At 47.1% G+C, this 19,345-nt stretch overlaps 1 protein-coding gene across 1 annotated transcript; it reads left to right on the top strand.

Moving 5' to 3' along the window:
* The first annotated feature begins 12,294 nt into the window (after positions 1–12,294).
* On the top strand, positions 12,295–18,682 carry LOC136533130 (uncharacterized). Its single transcript, XM_066525695.1, has 4 exons — positions 12,295–12,345; positions 15,364–16,724; positions 16,811–17,060; positions 17,492–18,682. The coding sequence occupies exons 1-4, from the start codon at positions 12,295–12,297 to the stop codon at positions 18,680–18,682; spliced, it is 2,853 nt and encodes a 950-aa protein (XP_066381792.1).
* The last annotated feature ends 663 nt before the right edge of the window (positions 18,683–19,345 follow it).

Below are 19,345 nucleotides of genomic sequence, written 5' to 3' on the forward strand. Positions count from 1 at the left end.
TATTATCGTTGAAAACTTGTACTCATAAACAAATGAAAATATTATGTTCCAACTCGTCGTCCATTTATTAGCTTAATGTTCGTTTTGTACAGCACTTATAGTTTAGCACAACACCGACAACAACTAAATTGTTGCTGGCTAGTCGTTGGCTGACCGTGTCATTGACGCGCCATGTACAATGGCGCGTCACTGAAGTGCCATGTACTATGGTGCGGCACAGACCGTCGTGGCCTATGGCCCAGTAGAACCATCCTATGTGGCAACTGAACCCGGGCTACGGCGCGACAAATGATTATGTTCGTTTTATAAATTTTGAATGCATGATACAAACAGTTGTGATCACTTAAGATCGATCATGGGTAATTCGAGTACATGATACATGGGTACAATACATCAGTAGTTCAAATCGAATAATGCATGGAACTAACAGATGTCACAATCAAAAACTCTCAGTCAGAAACATATTGAGTCAGCAACTCGTCGTCCGAGTACCAATCCTCAACCACAACCCTATTGCTGTGGCTAGGGTCACCTGCATTGCGCTGATATGCCTTTCGCCTGTAGTAAGCGGCCTCCGCTTCATCTGCGGCATCTGCGGCCTGAGTGAAGAACGCGTCGTCATCCTCCTCCGCCTACAAGCCCGCCTCTGCTAGAGCGATGAGCTCGCTCAGTCTGGCAGTGTCGTCCTCAGCCTCCTCCGTCGGTAAGCCCGCCTCTGCTAGAGCGATGAGCTCGCTCAGTCTGGCAGTGTCGTCCTCAGCCTCCTCCGCTGGCAAGCCCACCTAGTGTCGTCCTCCTCCTCGTCCCCTCATCCGACACCATAATCGGTGATTCAACGGTATGATCAGCTCACTTTCTGTGCTCATCTAGCTTCTTTTGTTTTGCTTTTGGAGGTTCTTCGGGCCATTTGTTCTTAGGACCATACAACCACTTCTTGAAACGACACTTCACCATTGAATACACATAAATAACATGACATTAGTACATGACACATATAGCTCAACTTTTGAACAAATACACTTTGCACTTACTTCATGCTTGTTTGGACACACAAACTCCAACGCATTGTCAGGGTTTATCATGGCTCGGTCTCCGCAATAGCACAGAGGAGGTTCCTCGAGTCGTCTAACTACGGCTAAGTGCTTCTCCTTAGCCGTCATTGGAGAGGGGTTAGGGGGAGGTGAAACCCACCGCTCGAAGTGCTCTCGTGGATGTCGCCCTCTCCACCAATCATCAAAAAGAAGGTACCTGGGGTCAAACTTGTCTACACCGTCGATCCACTGAAAGAAAAAGCACCTCTCATGGTCATACACAACAAAAATTCAACAAAATATTAGTAACCTAGTAATACAAATAAAAAGAAAAATATACGGAAATAATTACTTACATTAAAACGACTGTACGTGTAGAAGCAACAAGCCGCTGCGTCCGGATGTCTCGATTGAAACACGTCGGCCGGACGACTGCAGTCACAATTAGGGACAGGAAGTTCAGGAGGGACGGGGGCATCTTTGCTAGACTCGTCGGGGTACATTTCTCTAGGACGACCCCGTTTTCGTCATAACTGCTCTCGAAACATGTCTTCTATCTAATAAAACGGTTCAAATTAAACATCAATCAAAACAACATAAATTAATGAAAAATGTAATCATTTGCAATGGAACTAAAATATTATAAACAACAATTATAGCAACAAAAAAATACATGGCAAACATACTTCTAACTAAACAATTAACCTTAACATTGACAAACTCAAACTTATATCTTCACCATAGTTTCCAAAGAAAATTTTTCTGCTAACCTTAACTCCATTCATAATATCATATCCATTACTTAAACGAAAATAAAATATGCGTCAGAACCTTAAATGAGGATGAGGAGGGATGGAGGCGGCCGGAGGGGGAGGCGCGCCTGCGTGTGGGCGCGGTGACGGCGTCCTCGGCCGCGGGCAGGCGCGGGCGAAGGCGGGCGCGGCGGCACTGCCTTGGTGCGTTTCTCGCGGAACGCCGACTGCTCGGGCAAGAGGCAGCAGCGGTGGTTATACCGGGCTCTGCCGCGCCACGGATCAGGGCGCGGCACTGCCGCGCCAAGATTGGTGGCGCGGCAGAGCCTTGCCACGTCAGCGGTCAGCGGTGATGGTCGCCGCCACGTAACGCCTCTGCCGCGCCGCCATGCATGGCGCGGCACAGACATTTGGCCGCACCATGGAAATAGGCACGGCCAAAAGTGTTAGTTTAAAAAAAACTGACAGTGTTAGATTTAAAATTATATTAAAAAAAGGTTAAAATTAAAAAAAAAAATTCTCGGCTGTCAGCACTTGAGTTCCAGCCCGTGCTGAGCAATGCATCTTTCCCGACGACTTGAAGTCGCAAGTCACCAAAAAAGAAAAGAAAAAAAAAAGACGACTTGAAGTCGCGCATCTTCGTCCTGCAGTGGAGCAGTATCGATTAAACTCAGGGAAAGTATACCGCCCAATCGAACTGGCCACTAAGAATTGACGTTTTACTGATTTTGTATGTAACTGAGGTCTTGGTCTCTCACTCACCCTTTGAATTCTGGACCATACAATCGTATTAGTATGCTAATCTTAGCTGCCGTTATGCATACGTTCGTGAATGCGCAATGCGGACGATGCAGGAATCAGGAGATTCGATGATACAATTTGTATCCACCAATGTTGCACGCGGACCTTGGTATTGCCTCCCTCCCTCCTTAGCAGCTTGGGAACGGGACACGTTCCGGGAACATCGTCCTGATTCGTGGAACGAGAACATGGAACATCGCTCCGAACACCACACCGATGGAGTGTGATCCACCCCACGGGAACTCCGATGGAACATGAGTCCCAAAATTCAATTGATGAAAGAAAAAAAAAAGGAGAGACCGCATTATCTATTTTATCTTTATTATTTTAAAACTTTCTAAGTCTTATGTTTAGTGAAAACTTGTACTAGTTAATTTGTTCATGATATCAACCAATTTAATTAGGATCATGTTCATCTCGTTTCGGGAACGAGATCAAGATGTATACCCTCTTCGTCCCATTGACTTGCTACGTGCCCCAACGTTCTGAAAACGTCTCCGCCCCTACTAAAACAACTGCACCAACGCTGCTCGGTAAACCAGCACGCTAAGCATTAGCACATCGTCTTGCTGCCTCCACCTGCCGGAATGGCGCGGCCTCAGACTCAGAGACACGACGCCTCCGCTCACCACTTCCTTCTCCTCCTCCTCGGCCTCCTGCTGCTGCTTCCCTCCGCCAAAGCCACGTCGTTCTCCACGCTTTGCGGCTCCACTCCCCCGCGCGACCTCCCCATCGCCAAGCAGCACTCCCACAGCGCACGCCTCGCTCTCCCTTCTTCGATCACCGCCGGCCACTTCTCCGGCGGCCGCGATCTCTGCTTCGCCCGCGACCGTCCCTACACCCGTGCCCTGTCCTTCTACCCCGCGGCAACTCGGCCAGGGCCACCTCCACTAGTAGAGAAACGACATTTGATCCCACCTCGAAATTTGGCTTTAGTCTCGGTATTTTTCGCGCCCGGAACTAGAGATACCTTTAGTCCCGGTTTGTAGCTCTAACCGGGACTAAAGGTCCCTGCCCAACGGCTACTGCGGCAGGCTTTTGCTACAGGGGACCTTTAGTCCCGGTTCGAGTTACCAACCGGGACTAAAGGTTAACTTTTACTCCCGGTAGGCTCCGTCCGGGACTAGGAAGGGACCTTTAGTCCCGGTTTCTGTCTCCAACCGGGACTAAAGGTACCCTCCTATATAGCCATTGTTCCTCCCCGAGCCCGAGCCACTTCAAGCTCAGTGTTCTCTTGCTATCGCCGGCCTCTCTTCTTCCTCATCACCGGTCACAAGATTTCTTCTATTTCTCCATCGGTTCTAAAGGTTACCAACTTTATACTCTCGTGTTTCATCTGTAGCTTATTTCATTTTATGGACTAGATATATGTGATTTTTTTATGGTAGATTTTTATTTATTTATGTAAGCCATTTAAGCTTAAAATCACTTTAAAGTTTGCGTATTTGGATGAAGGAAGGTTAAAGTAGTTATTCAAAACTAGTATTGAGCTTTCATTTCTAGCATGCATAGCACACTTCATGCTTTAGAGATATAGAGAATTTTAGAGTTTTTTTTATTTTATTTGTTTATAAAATGAGAAATTTATATTATATTAAAAATGAGTATAGAGAGTAGATGGCAACTGCTTCCGGATCCTCGGCCTCTCATCGGGTTACAAAGCATCTGAGGCCGGACCTTCCTCTCATTGCATGCGGCAAGTGTGAGGAGAAGATTGTGATGGAGTACCGGGTGAGGAAGGAGTGTCCCAACAAGAGCCGTATCTTCTACAAGTGTCCGGATCGCAATGTGAGTTATTTTGTCGCATTTGATAATTATGGTTAATTTATACTTATTTTCATGATGATTGTAATTAAAGTTCTAATTTTTTATTTTAATTTCAGTGGGATGGCACTGGATGTTCAGGCTGGTACTGGGAGGAAGAGTATGTTGAACACGTGCAAAACTCTCTTGCACAGGCGGCTACGGCGGCTGATGAGGCAGTGATCCTGCGAAAGAAGCCCATAGATGTTGAACAAACGCATGATCTATCTGTTTTAGTTGGGATTGGTCGCGAAATCCTTATGCTGCTGAAGTGCATTTTAGCTTTAGTTTTTTTAGTGGTAGTTGGGATTGTCTATATTGTAGCGAGACTTTCATAAATTAATACCTTGTGTGGTGGCGTGCATGTCGTATAATTAACTAATTACGTTCTAGGTTTTAATATGGTATGTATGTCATGTAATGCAGATAAGCCGGCATTGGATATACAATGCTGATCGCCGCTCCCAAGAGTTCATTGAAGGCGTGCATTCTTTCTTACGTGTGGCCGAGGAAAACAAACGCGATGGTTTCATGTGCTACCCATGTGTCATATGTAAGAATTTGAAGGAATATGCTAGCTCAAGGAGTCTTCATTCACACTTGTTGAAGTCGGGTTTCATGCCAAACTATATTTGTTGGACGAAGCACGGAGAAATCAGAGTTGTAATGGAAGAAGGTGAAGAAGAATAATGGGACGATGATGACATTATTGCTGAATATGGTGCCTTCAATGATACTGCAATGGGGGAAGCTGAAGAAGAGGTAGTGGCAGAAGATGAGCCCGCTGATGATCTTGGTCAGGTCATTCGTGATGCACAAAGAGAATGCGAAAGTGAAAAGGAGAAGATCAAGTTCGAGCACATGCTAGAGGATCACAAGAAATTGCTATACCCAACTTGTGATACGGGACAGAAAAAGTTGGGTACCACACTGGAATTGCTGCAATGGAAGGCAAAGAATGGTGTATCTGACAAGGGATTTGGGGAGTTACTGAAAATCCAAAAGAAGATGCTTCCAAAGGATAATGAATTGTCCGTCACTACGTACGAAGCAAAACAGGTAGTCTGCCCTTTAGGATTAGAAATTCAGAAGATACATGCATGTCCTAATGACTGCATCATCTACCGTGACAAGGAGTACGAGAAGTTAGATGCAAGCCCGGTATGTCATGCATCGCGGTATAAGATCAGGCGAGATGACCCTGGTGATGTCGAGAGCGAACGTCCCACGAAGAAAATCCCTGCCAAGATTATGTGGTATGCTCCTATAATACCATGCTTGAAACATCTGTTTAGAAACAAAGACCATGCAAAGTTATTGCGATGACACAAAGAAGACCGTAAGGTAGACAATATGTTGAGACACCCTGCTGATGGGTCCCAGTGGAGAGCAATCGATAGAGAATTTTCGGAGTTTACAAATGACGCAAGAAACTTAAGGTTTGCTTTAAGTACGGATGGTATGAATCCTTTTGGGGAGCAGAGCAGTAGTCATAGCACTTGGCCTGTTACTCTATGTATCTACAACCTACCTCCCTGGTTATGCATGAAGCGTAAGTTTATTATGATGCCAGTGCTCATCCAAGGTCCAAGACAACCTGGCAACGACATCGATGTGTATCTGAGGCCATTAGTTCAAGAACTTCTACTTTTATGGAACAGACCAGGTGTACGTGTGTGAGATGAGCACAAACAGGAGCACTTTGACCTGCGAGCATTGTTGTTTGTAATAATCAATGATTGGCCTGCTCTAAGTAATCTTTCAGGACAATCAAACAAGGGATATAATGTATGCACGTACTGTTTTGATGACATTAAAGGTATATTGTTGAAAAAATATCGAAAGGTCGTGTACCTTGGCCATCGTCGATTTCTTCCTGCGAATCACCCCCTAAGAAAGAAAGGCAAGCATTTTAAAGGTAAGGCAGACCACCAGTCCAAGCCGGGCAACCGAACTGGTGAGGATGTACTTAATATGGTCAAGGATGTGAAAGTAGTATTTGGAAAGACACATGGCAGTGAACCTATTCTGAACGACGCCGACGATCATGCACCCATGTGGAAGAAGAAGTCCATATTTTGGAAGCTACCCTATTGGCAAGTTCTAGAGGTCCGTAGCGCGATCGACGTGATGCACCTGACGAAGAATCTTTGTGTGAACCTGCTAGGCTTCATGGGTGTGTATGGGAAGCCTAAGGACACACTTGAAGCACGACAGGACCTACGATGTTTGAAAGAACAAGACAACCTACATCCAGAGAAGACAGATGATGGACACCATTACTTAAGTCCTGCCAGCTACACTCTTAGCAAAGAAGAGAAGGAAAGCATAATTGAATGCCTAGCAAGCATCAAGGTACCATCTGGATTCTCCTCGAATATAAAGGGTATAATAAATATGCCAGAGAAGAAATTCCTAAACTTAAAGTCCCATGACTGCCACGTGCTCATGACGCAATTGCTTCCAGTTGCATTAAGAGGAATTCTACCTTCAAATGTACGTCTAGCCACCGTAAAGCTATGTGCATTCCTCAATGCAATTTCTCAAAAGACAATTGATCCAATGGATCTAGCTAAACTACAGAATAATGTGGTTCAATGTCTTGTCAGCTTTGAGTTGGTGTTCGCTCCTTCCTTCTTTACTATCATGACACACCTCCTAGTTCACCTGGTCAAGGAGATTAGCATTCTCGGTCCTGTGTTCCTGCACAACATGTTCCCCTTTGAGAGGTTCATGGGAGTCCTAAAGAAATATGTTCACAATCGTGCTCGGCCAGAAGGAAGCATCGCCAAGGGCTATGGAACAGAGGAGGTCATTGAGTTTTGTGTTGACTTTATTCCCAACCTTGACCCAGTTGGTGTTCCTAAATCGCGACACGATGGGAGACTAAGTGGAAAGGGGACACTAGGGAAGAAAACATATATTGGTACACAGGATAATTATTTTAATAAAGCACACTATACAGTTCTGCAAAACTCCTCCTTGGTGGATCCGTATATCGAGACACATAAAGAGTTGCTCCGATCCGAGTTTCTAGGGAAGTCTGAAGCTTGGATTACACGTTAGCACATGGAAACTTTCAGCGACTGGTTGCGAAAAGAATGTCAGGGTGATGAGAGTATTGATGAGCAACTGTATTTGTTGGCTAGGCAGCCATCGTGGCATATCCTCACATACAAAGGGTACGAGATAAATAGGAATATATTTTACACAGTAGCCTAAGATAAAAGGAGCACCAACCAAAATAGTGGTGTCCGCATAGATACCACCGACCCTAATGGAAAAAAGCAAACATATTTTGGCCGCATAAAGGAGATATGGGAACTAAACTATGCACCTACTTTTAAGATACCTTTGTTCAAGTGCCAATGGGCAAAGGCGACTGGAGGCGGGGTAGCAGTCGACAACCAGTATGGAATGACAACCGTGGACCTCAACAATATTAGGTACAAAGACGGACCATTCGTCCTTGCCAAGGATGTGAATCAGGTGTTTTATGTCAAGGACATGTCTACAAAACCGAAAAGAGGGAAAAACAACAACGACCCAATCTATGAGCCAAAGCGCCACATAGTTCTTTCAGGGAAAAGAAACATCGTCGGAATTGAAGACAAGTCAGACATATCAGAAGATTATGAAAAGGATGACCGAATTCCACCCTTCACAGTGAACAAAGACCCAAGCATCCAGCTAAATGATGAGGACACTACATGGTTACGACGCGATCATAACCAAGGGATATACGTTAAGAAGAAGTTCACTACTATGCTCGCTTGATATATTTAGTGATGTATTAGACCTATTATGTAATAATTGTGACTTCAGATTTTTTTTATCGTGTTTTCATATTTTCTACGGTTTAAATGAATTTTCTGCTAGACGGTGGATTTCCCGTGGAGAATGTGTGATGAAAAACCAAATGATCAACGTTAATAAGATGTGAAAACTAATTTCCTGTTGAAAAGCAATAGTTTTAATGATTTTAATTAAGTAGTATATTTTTGCATGGTGCAAATTGTAATTATTATTTACACTATGTCAAATATTCATACAGTAAAACAAAAGAGTTTATGTTACAATTTTTTATTATGTATAATAATGCAAAACCAAGTCTAGGATTTTTTTTATAATTTTTTGGTAATATTTTATTTATTAGGCAATTAATAACTCTATGCATTTTTATATAAAAGAAATATATAAAAAAGAAAAAAACTTATAGAAACCGGAGAAAGCCAACTGCAGACCACCTTTACTCCCGGGCCAAAAATGCCCTTTACTCCCGGGTCGTGGCTACACCCGGGACTAAAGGTGGGCTGCGTTTTCGCAGCCCGCCAAAATGACCTTTACTCCCGGGTCGTGGCTACACCCGGGACTAAAGATCAGACCTTTAGTCCCGGTTCTAATCATCACCCGAGACTAAAGGTGGGCTGTATTTTCGCAGCCCGTCAAAATGACCTTTACTCCTAGGCCGTGGCTACACTCGGGACTAAAGATCAGACCTTTAGTCCCGGTTCTAATAATCACCCAGGACTAAAGGGTCTTTAGTCCCGGTTCGTAGCGGCAACCGGGACTAAAGGTCTCCCTTTATAAAACCTCTTTGTCTCCGCAAGCCTCATCTTCTCCACCAGATCAATCCAGCAGCACCGCCGCCCCCAGGCCACCCTAGCCTTGCCTCACGCACGCACGCTGTCACCGGCCGGCCAGCGCACGCCTTGCGTCATCCTCGTCCCTGACCCACCTCGCCCCCAAGCAATTTTCTCCAAGATCCGCCAGCTACGGCACGTCTCCAGGTTTGGCCCCGGTCTCCCTCTTCCTCTTCATTTCCCTTGATGATGCCGTAGTTGGTGTTCCGACGATGATGGAGATCTTCGGGCTAGGTTGGCGTGATGTGCTGTAGCTGTGGCGTGATGTGTCATAGCTGTGGCCCTAGTCTATTGTCTGACTGTCTTTCTCATATGACGTGTGTAGGTCAATAGAATCGGTATTAGTGATCAGTGGCGAGATGATCAGTGTTGTGCATGACAGTTGTGTGTGTTGCTATTGCTAGGAGGTAGCATGCTCAAGTGTAGAAGAGGCAAGGGCCAAGGGGCTTGTTCTGTCAAAGTCATAAAATTGTGCATGATCAGTTGTGTTGCTATTGTCAGTGTTGCTATTGCTAGGTGGTAGCATGACAGTTGTGTGGCGAGATGATCAGTGCTTTTGCAATTTCTACAAGTCATAAAAAAGATGCTTCTGTATAAATCTAGAATCTGTGCATGATCTTTGAAGTTTGGATTGGAACCTGAGTGGTAGAAACTTTTTGCGACAAAATCTCTATGCTAATGAGAGCAACATTGACAATGGAAGCATTTTTGAAGATATAGTGAGATGCTTGCTTTTGCATTTGTTTTATACATTTTGCTGTTATAAACAATAGTCTGCTGATTTCCATTAGTATCAATTTGGCTCATCAATTTAGTGCATACTTCTGTAACATGTTTTTTAGTAAAGTCTAAGTCTCTAACATGTTTTTTTTGGCTGCAGGAGCTAGACCTCGCGTTTGACACCTTGGATGTGAGCCAACACCGCCACCATATATAATCCATTTATGATGGATTAATTGCTCCAACCTTTTGTAATTAGATGGATGCGTGTGCCGAGCCCTCGTGCCGGTAATCTTGTAATGCGATTTTGCGCTGAGCCATCGAGCTCAGTGGAGCACGGGTGTGCTCGGTGTCTCATCGTTTCCTCCTTTTTGCGCGGTAGCTTATGACGACTAGTTAGAAAATTGTAGAAAATCCATACTTGTTGAACTTGCGGACCGTGTTCAGCTCAGCGAGCATGTTCTCTGCCGAGCGGTAACGGACGTCAAGGAGGAGCTTTGATTCTACGAGGGAGAGCGACAACGGTTGTGGAAGACCGTGTTCCCTTCCTCGTAGAATCGGAGCTCTTCCGTGGCCAAGTACGGTGTCGTCCGATGGAGAAATGCTCACTGAGATGATCACATAAGCAAGGTCAACTAGTACGGATGGTTATTTATTCACACGTCCGATATCGTCGCAGTAGTATGTCAATCACCGTACCTAAACGTAGTATATATATAAATATAAACGATAATCGATTGTTATGTGTGTACACTCCTATTCTTCTGTTAATTTGCGGAAATATCATGTGAATTACTTACCTGTCGCAGTAAAAGACGAGAACACAATGACCATGGCCACGGCCATGAAAAATGCCAACGACACAACACTAGCAACTTTCTCGGCAAGCAGAGTAGTGTTAAACGCTCTGGAAACCTTTAAACTTTGTCAGTTAAGATTTCCCCTTCAAACAAGCTAGGCACTTAAATAAGGCTTATGCTAGATTCTATCACTAGTACAGATACAAAAATGATTTTTACAAATGTTACTATCCTTGAGGTGGCACGTCTTGCAGGAGTTCATTTTATAGATATAGTTTTTATTTTTTATAGATATATCTGGTGGTGTAAAAGCTAGATGGCTGCCCCGAGAGACAACATGGATGAAGAAATGATGAATATTATCAACACCGACACTCAATTTGCCGATGGTGTCCAGCAGGATGTAGATGACGGGAGTCAACACCTGGCTCTTGAAGATAACCAAGAAAATATTGTGCAAGAAAATACAGGCGAGGTATATATTTATATATATATATATATATATGAATATTATATATATATTTGAATATCTATCATCTATTATACGTAGCCCTCTGGATCGACGACAACAACGGCGAAAAGCAAAAAAATTCAAGGCCCGAAAAAGCCATTGGAGGGGCGCTACATAATATCGGAATTCAATATCGAGACAGGCGAATCACTTGGTCCACATGCAACGAAATTCGTGCAACACTGTGGGTGCCTTGTAAGGGACAGACTTTCGATCAGTGCCCGTGAATGGAACCAAAAGATCAACGAGCCTCATGTTAGTTTTGTCTCTGATCTTGATAAGAATTTAATTTGGGATGATATTCTTCAACATTTCTCGTTGCAAGCGGATGATTATGATGCTATCAACGATGATGAATTGAAGGAACTAGTTTGAAATTGGGCTATGAAGAAGATGGCCACACAATTTCAGACTTGGAAGAAATCCCTATACACGAAATACGTCAAGAAGAACGTAACGCCCAATTTCAATACTAGTGGCCCGCTCGCGAAGTTGAGGCCCTACTGGAATGATTTTGTACAGTACAAGACATCGGAAGAGGGTGAGGAACGGGTGAGAAGGAACCAAGAGAATGCCCGACAGAAGGTATAACACCATGGCATGGGATCTGGTGGCTACACGACTGCCATTCCCAAGTGGGAAAAAATAGAAGTGGACATTCTTGCCAAGGGTATCACACCAGAATCACTCAATTGGCTCAAACGCGCGAAGAATTAGTTTTTCGCTCATGGGGGAAGACTGGACCTAGAGACCGGGAAGCTAGTTCATGACTCAAAACTCGAAAGAGGAACACAAAGATTATCTTATGCTCTACAAGCTAAACCTATTGGTGTGTTTAGGCCCAATAGAGAGAAGGATGAACTGACGTATGCCCTCGAGACCGCTGAACACAGTGGCCGAACGAGAGGTTTAGGACGGAATATTTTTTGGGAGCATGGTTTCCCTGACGACAGAGATACCTACAGAAGCCGGTAGAGAAGGAAGGATGAGGATGCAGTGCGGATCAATAGGTTGGAGGAATTGGTTCGTAAGTCACGGGAGGCATTGCTTCGAGCACAGGAGCGCGAAAAAGACATGCAAGCTAGAATGCAGGACGAAATCTTAAAGCAAGTGCAAATAGCAATGAGTGCCTAGAGGCAGGCATCAGATCCAGGAATGAACATTAATATTAGCCCCCCTGATCTGTTGAAAAGCAGCTGCGCTTCTACGGAGTTGCCAAATCAAGATGACGCAATGCTACGTTTCCCCGTGGATGACATCACTGCACCATTTACATCATGTGAGGTACATATTTCAAAAGAGAATGCCACAATCAAGGTGGCTCTCGGTGTTTTTTCTCCTCTAGATCCAACCAAGACACCAAGAATCCATGAGGCAATAATACCACCTGGATATGTTAGCGTCTCAGTAGATAGAGTTAACAAAGGTTTTAGTGACCTGCCTCTTGGCATTCTAGGAGGTGATGGGGAGAAGACTCTAGGAGAAGCAGAGAAAACATTCATACTATGGCGCAAGCGCTACATCATTATTCCCGGGGTCTCTAGTCCACCGCCGCTTCCTCAACTGCCAGACAATAGGTGCGGACAAAAGTGAACGAAACAAAATTTTCACAAACTTTCTATTGACATGCATGATTAATAATAACAATTTCTTATACCTAATTATTCTTTTTTGTAATCACACAGCAGGGCCTCCACCAACCTAAGTCCAATTATTCAATCTCCAGATCATCATAGTGCTCCGGGCAATCAGGTGGCAACGCCGCCACCGCCGCCACCTCCAAAGAGGTCTCCAATGCCTCCAAGGAGGTCTCCAACGCCTCCAACGGCTGCCTCGCCTCCCTTGATGACTAAGAGGAAGCCAGCTCCTAAGAGGTCCGCCCCGCAAACAAAGTTGTTGTCCCACCAGCCGGCAAAGAAGAAAGCCTCATCTAATCCAGTTATTCCCCAAAAACTGTCTTTCGAGAAAAGTGAAAAGGAATTAAAAGCTACAGTAAAAAAGATGTGGACAGTTTCTTCGATAAAGTAAAAAAAGCAATGAGAAGAGAGGGAGAACCCGGAGAAATCATACTTCTACCTACCTCCAGATCTTCTAAGAAAGAAGATGGACCAGAAAAAGCGGGAATCTCAAAAGACCCAGCCAAAATCGGACTACGACCGCTCTCTCACCAAGTCATTTGAGGCGACGCAGAAAAAGACTAGACCAGAGAAAGGTGTTGCACAACTCGGATAACAATCGCAACAATCAGTCCCTCCTCTTGTCGTTCGTAATCAATATGGTTCGAACTTAGACTTAGACGTCGATTTTGAGGAGCGGGCTTGGTTTTACAAGGAAACTGGTTTGGACCTTGTCCAAGTGCTCGCTGAAGGACCATCTGCTCCGAAAGTGGATCATTGGAAGAAATTTGAACGTGGAAAGAGTCTATACAACCCTGAGGCCTTAGGTGAACTGGGTACGTAAATGTACCTACTAAACAAGTGGTACATGGCGGCGTGTGAACGGGGAGAGGCCTTTGTTACTGTCAGAGTTAGAAACCAACATTACTTCCGTGGCGATGACGTTATATATGTCGAGTTTGAAGAATTACACCAACTATGCCACCTGGACTCTCTCGACAAAAGTCTCATTAGCTGCTATTGTCTGTAAGTGTGATTATTTTCTACTATTAAAGTATGTATATATAAAGCTACATTTATATATATACATTATATATCCTCACACTATATTTTTATATATGCAGATATGAGATGACAGAGCTCAAAAAGAGAAAGGATAATGATGTTGGTTTCGTTGATCCAAATATCGTATTCAAACACCCTAATCCCCCGCCTCAATGGAAAGCTGAACTCGAGAAAAATCTCATGAGGTTCTTAGTGAACCAACAAAACAAGGACATACTATTCCCCTACAACTTCAAGTGAGTGTTAAATAATTAATGTCGATCATATGGATATTTGTTCAATTATTTGCTTACTAGCTAAGCTATCTCCAATATATATACATATATGTTGACTCTAGTTAATGTCGATCATATTTGTGTATAAAAATATATGCAGCAATCACTGAATATTGATGGTCATCGATATGGCCAATAGTCGGTTGAGAATCTTAGACTCGTTAAGAAAAGAGCAAACAGAGTACCAAGATATGATAGATATTATCCAAGGGTAATATGGTCTCTCTAGCAACTATATATACCCCGATCTCTTAACTGCAACAATTATTAAAGACCAAATTAATGTTTTATTTTATTGGACACAGTGTTTGAAAAAGTTTCATTGAGAATCACCACATGAAACATTGTAAAGCGCCACTGGATGTAATCGCATACAAAGTAAGTACTATCTATATTTATATATATATAATTCAATTAACACCATGCATGCTTTCAATTCACCGGATCTTTTTTCTCGTAAAAGTGGGTTCTGAGGCAAGAACAGGGGAACAACTACTGCGGATACTATATTTGCGAGTTTATCGGGGCGTACACAAAAAGAACTCCGGAAGAAATGCTCAAAGTATGTTATATAAATATATTCATATATTCACAATTTCTTTTGTTGCTCATATATATAAGTAATCAAGTGACCAACACACACATATATATATATTAATACTTTTCCTTTAACTTTTATTGAAGACTCTATGGTTGAAGGAAAAAGTCATACGACGTGATCAACTGAAAGCAATTCAAGAGACCATAGCAGGATTTCTTAATGATCATGTCCTCAACCCCGCCGGCAAGTTCTACAATGACGTCAACGAAATATGGAAGCCAAACTAGATGGAGTGATTTTATTATCCCAAGGACATGATAGAATATACCATGCAACCTTTATTTGTAATATATATATATATATATATATATATATATATATATATATATATATATATATATATATATATATATATATATATATATACACACACACACATACATACATATTATATGTACATAAAATAACGTACAATATATGTATATACATGTAATATATACATTAGTTTCATACTTTAGTTTGTACAAAATGTTCGAATATTATAAACGTGTGTAGAATACGTATATTATTAGCAGCGTAGAATGCGTATTCGAAAACTAAAACGAAACATCAATTGAAAATAGAAACAAAAAAAAGAAAAAAAAACCTTTAATCCCGATTAGTACCAACCGGGACTAAAGAGCCGTCCCACGTGGCTAGATCGGGACTAAAAAAAAGGACCTTTAGTCTCGATTTAATTATGTCAGTTTTAAAATCGGGACTAAAGATGGTTGAGAGCCGAGAGTACCGTCCGTTTCTCCGCTAGTGCTCCGACTCCGCCGTTACCCATCTCTCTGCCACGCTCACCCTCGAGAGGACCCGCGCCCGCTTCGGCTGGCGCAAGCGCGACAGTGGCCGCCCCCACTCCGTGTCTTTCGACCTTAACGGCTACTACTACAACTCCACCGCGACTTCCAGTTCCACCGCGGAGCTCTGCATGGTCGGCTCCGGCTCTTACGCTAGGGAAGATGGCTTCGGTGCCGTCGTCCTCTCTAACGTCGTGCTCCGCCTCCACCTGCCGCAGCCGTCCAACCTCTCCCGGCCCTTCGTCACCGGCAGCGTCGAGGGCGCTGGCTTCGATCCCATCGCCCTCCTCGCCTATGCTGAGGACGACTACGCGTACGGAGAGGCCGCCTCCTGCCCGCCGCCGCCCGTTGCAGTGCGACAGGTGCTCCGCGCGGCCGCGGGGTACTACTACTCGTGCCCCCAGCTCAGGGCGCTGCTCCGAAGCTCCTACAGCCTGGAGTACATGCCCAATGAGCACGACGGTACTAGCAGCAGCAGCTTCCCGCTGCGGCTTCGCCACGGGAGTATGTACGTCAACCAGATGCGCTGTGCCGCCGACGGCGCCGTGCGCGCGTACATGGTGTTCTACGCTAATCAATCGGACGCCTCATCATCCAGCAACTACACGGCAGTGGGGAGGCGCACCTTCGTGATCGGAGACGAGGCGCTCGTCGCCGACGGGTTCTGGGACCCGTCGCGGAGCCAGCTCTGCTTGCGGGCGTGCCGGGTGGCAAGTTCGGGCCAGTCCCGAACGGACCTACAAGTCCGCGAGTGCGGGATCGGGGTCAGATTTTGGTTCCCGGCCGTGTGGTCGATCCGGGACCGGAGCATCGCGGCTGGGATGATCTGGAACACGAGCGGAAACACAGCATCAGGCGTGATCTTGGTGTCAAGAACCGGGAGCTACAGGGGCAACCTCTCCGGCATCAGCTACAACTACACCCGGGTGGAGGAGGCCAAGAAGCACTACGACTCCATCCCGGCGTTGAGCAAGGAGCGCAAGGGCAGGCTCCCGGGTAACTACTCGTATCGGGACTTCACGTTCCGGTTATTCCTGGAGAAACAGGGATTGCACGGGTATGCCTGGCCGGTCACCATTGGCTCCGCCATGGTTGAAGGGGACGAGATGATGGCTGACACGGCCTTCTCTCTGCATGGAGCAGCAGAGGCGAACAAGCAGAGGCTGCTGAATGTCAGCTACAATTTGGAATACCAGGTTGCCTCTGGGAATTTATCTGCGAATGTCTCGCCGCTGAAGATGTCCCCTCAGTTGCAACGCGTCTCGGCAGAGGGTGTCTATGACACTAGGACAGGCTCCCTGTGCCTGGTGGCCTGCCGTCTGTACTAGACACGACACGGCACCTGCACGGGCACGCCGTGGCACGGTACTACTAGGCACGATGTCTTATCCATGCCGTGCCGCGCAGTGCCACCGTGCCGGCGTCCTGGCCCAGGCACGGCGCTACGGCCTCGCATCCATGCCGTGCCGGCACTACGAGCACGGCCGCCCAGCATGCCCATGCCGGCCCGGGCGTCTTCGTCGCTGCCGTTGTCCCCGCGTCGCCGGCGCTGCTGGCAGGAGCGACCTCGTCGTCGTTGCTGCAGTCGCGCCTCTTGTCGCTGGCACTGCCGGCGTCCCGGAGCTGGCTGCTAGGGCCAGGAGAGAGGAACGACTGGGTTCCGGTCTCCCTAGGGCGAGCTGCCGTCCCTGTGCCCCGCGGTGTCGCCGGTGCTGTCTTCGAGACTTCGACCTGGAGCAGGCTGCTGCAACTAGGAGAGGGAGAGGACATCGGGTGGAGGCAGTCTCGGGAGTGAGAGCGAGAGAGTCCGAGAAAGAGACGGGAGTCCGGGAGAACGAGAGAGACGTATCGGGCGGAGGAAAACGAGGCGGCGGGGACGGCCACTCGAGACAACGGGTGGGATTTTATATGTAGGGTTTTTTCACCAGAGGCATCCAACGGTTAAAAAAGCATATAGGACATTTAACGGCCGGTAGCAATCGGCCCACTATCGTGCCGTGCCGTGCCCGTGCCGACACTGACACTGTAGGCCAGCCTAGGCACGGCACTATGCCCATGCCTGTGCCGGCACTGGCACTGGCACTATAGCCTTCGTGCTGTGCTGTGCTCGGGCCATGCATTTTCGGGCTGTGCCCGTGCCGGCCCATCGGGTCTGGCACATTTGGCCATCTATACTGCCGCCAAGTGACCAACGGTTCGTCCGACTGCGACGTCCTAGTGACCTTCCAGTTCCCGCCGGTGAACTCCGTGGAGGGAGAGCGTGGCGTTGGGACGATCAAGAGCCTGAGAAAGCAGAGTGATCCTCTGTTCTTCGAAGCAATGGACTTCGTCTCGTACGGGATGTCCGTGCGGCAAATAGAGGAGTCCAGCTCCAGGATGGACATGGAGAGCATCATGCTGGTGGTCTCCATGACGCTGTCCTGCGTCTTCACCGCCCTGCAGCTGCGCCATGTGAACAAGCACCCCGAGGCGCTCCCGGCCACGTCGGTCACCATGCTCGTCGTCCTGGGCCTTGGCTACGTGATCCCCCTCGTGGTCAACCTCGAGGACATGTACACGGACACCCGGAGGCGGTACATCCTCCAGCTGACGAGCGCCGGGTCGCTGGATCTGAACGAGTTCATGCTGAGGGCCACCACCATGCTGGCGCTGGTTCTGCAGCTGCGCCTCCTCCAGCTTGCCCTGTCGTCGCGGAGGTCGACGGATCAAGCCGGGAGCAAGCAGGAGGACTCGTTGTCGTCCGACGCCGAGAGGAGCACGCTCTGGATATGCCTGCCGCTGTACGTCCTCGGTGCAGTCGTGGTCTGGATCGTCCACATGAGCGATGGTTCACGAGCAAGTGCGTTCTCTGTTTCTGCCCCGTCGGGACCGGCGTTGGCGGACGACCTCGCGGCCTACGCGGGGCTGATCCTGGACGGGTTCCTGCTGCCCCAGATCGTCTCCAACGCGCTCTCGGGCTCCAGGGTGAGGGCCCTCTCGCCGTGGTTCTACGCCGGCGGCACAGTGATCCGCGCGGCGCCGCACGTGTACGACGTGTTCAGGAAGCACAACTACGTGCCGAGCTGGAACTGGAAGCCGACGACGTACGTGTACGCGAGCCCTCGCGACGACCTCTTCGGCGTCGCGTGGGACATCGCCATACCGTGCGGGGCTACGTTGCTCGCCGCGCTTCTGTTCCTGCAGCAGCGGCTTGGGGGCGCGTTCTTGTGCTGTTTGAAGAGCAGACGGTCGGGGTCGGGCGAGTACGAGATGGTCTCCACGACCACGATCAGCTCTTAGGGCCTTTTTTTCACGGCTCATGCAGGCTTCGGCTTCATCTATTTTGCGTAAATCGAGGCGCTGTAGCGTGAAGCCGTTTTGTAAGCCAGAGTTAAAATGAATTAGAAGCCGAAAAAAACCAGTTTTTCTGGCTTCATCGGCTTTGGCTTCACCGGTGAAGCCGTTTTGGATGAGCCGTGCTAAAGGGGGCTTTAGTAACCGTGAGCTAAGAAGGCAAATTGTGCAACTGTCGTGGCATTTCTTTCTATTTTTTTTTGAATCAGTTGTTAGACTGACTCCAACGATACTACTCAGACCCAAAAATGAGTCTTACCCAGTGCCTTTGCCTATCGTATACCGGCTCCAACGGGTAACCCATTCCTACGACGCAGTTTGGCTACCCGCCCAAAGGCAACGCAAAAAAGCGTCCCCTCTCTCCTCGCTACGCAATTCTCCGGAGCTCGCCCGCGGAAAGGAATGGCCGGGCTTCGCTTCCCTCTCGCCCGCCTGGGAGCACCACCTCGGCCCGCCGCTCGCCGCGCAGCACAAGCTGAGCCGGCGTAGCCTTGGGCCGCTGCCGCCGTCGGGGAACTCGAGCTCAAGCTCGCGCGCGCACTCCCGGCGGTGGATCTTGCAACGACCACGCGCGGGGAGCGGCCAGCGGGGCGAGGCGGACCGGCTCGG

Source organism: Miscanthus floridulus, unplaced genomic scaffold (genome assembly GCF_019320115.1).
Source record: "Miscanthus floridulus cultivar M001 unplaced genomic scaffold, ASM1932011v1 fs_78_1_2, whole genome shotgun sequence".
NCBI lineage: Eukaryota > Viridiplantae > Streptophyta > Magnoliopsida > Poales > Poaceae > Miscanthus > Miscanthus floridulus.

Excerpts from the sequence above, each read along its gene's own strand:
- LOC136533130 (XM_066525695.1), top strand. The coding sequence starts at position 12,295 with ATGCTACGTTTCCCCGTGGATGACATCACTGCACCATTTACATCATGT. Across the intron at positions 16,725-16,810 it reads TGCCTGGTGGCCTGCCGTCT|TGCCACCGTGCCGGCGTCCT; the intron begins GTACTAGACACG and ends CGTGCCGCGCAG. Across the intron at positions 17,061-17,491 it reads CAGGAGAGAGGAACGACTGG|CCTTCGTGCTGTGCTGTGCT; the intron begins GTTCCGGTCTCC and ends CTGGCACTATAG.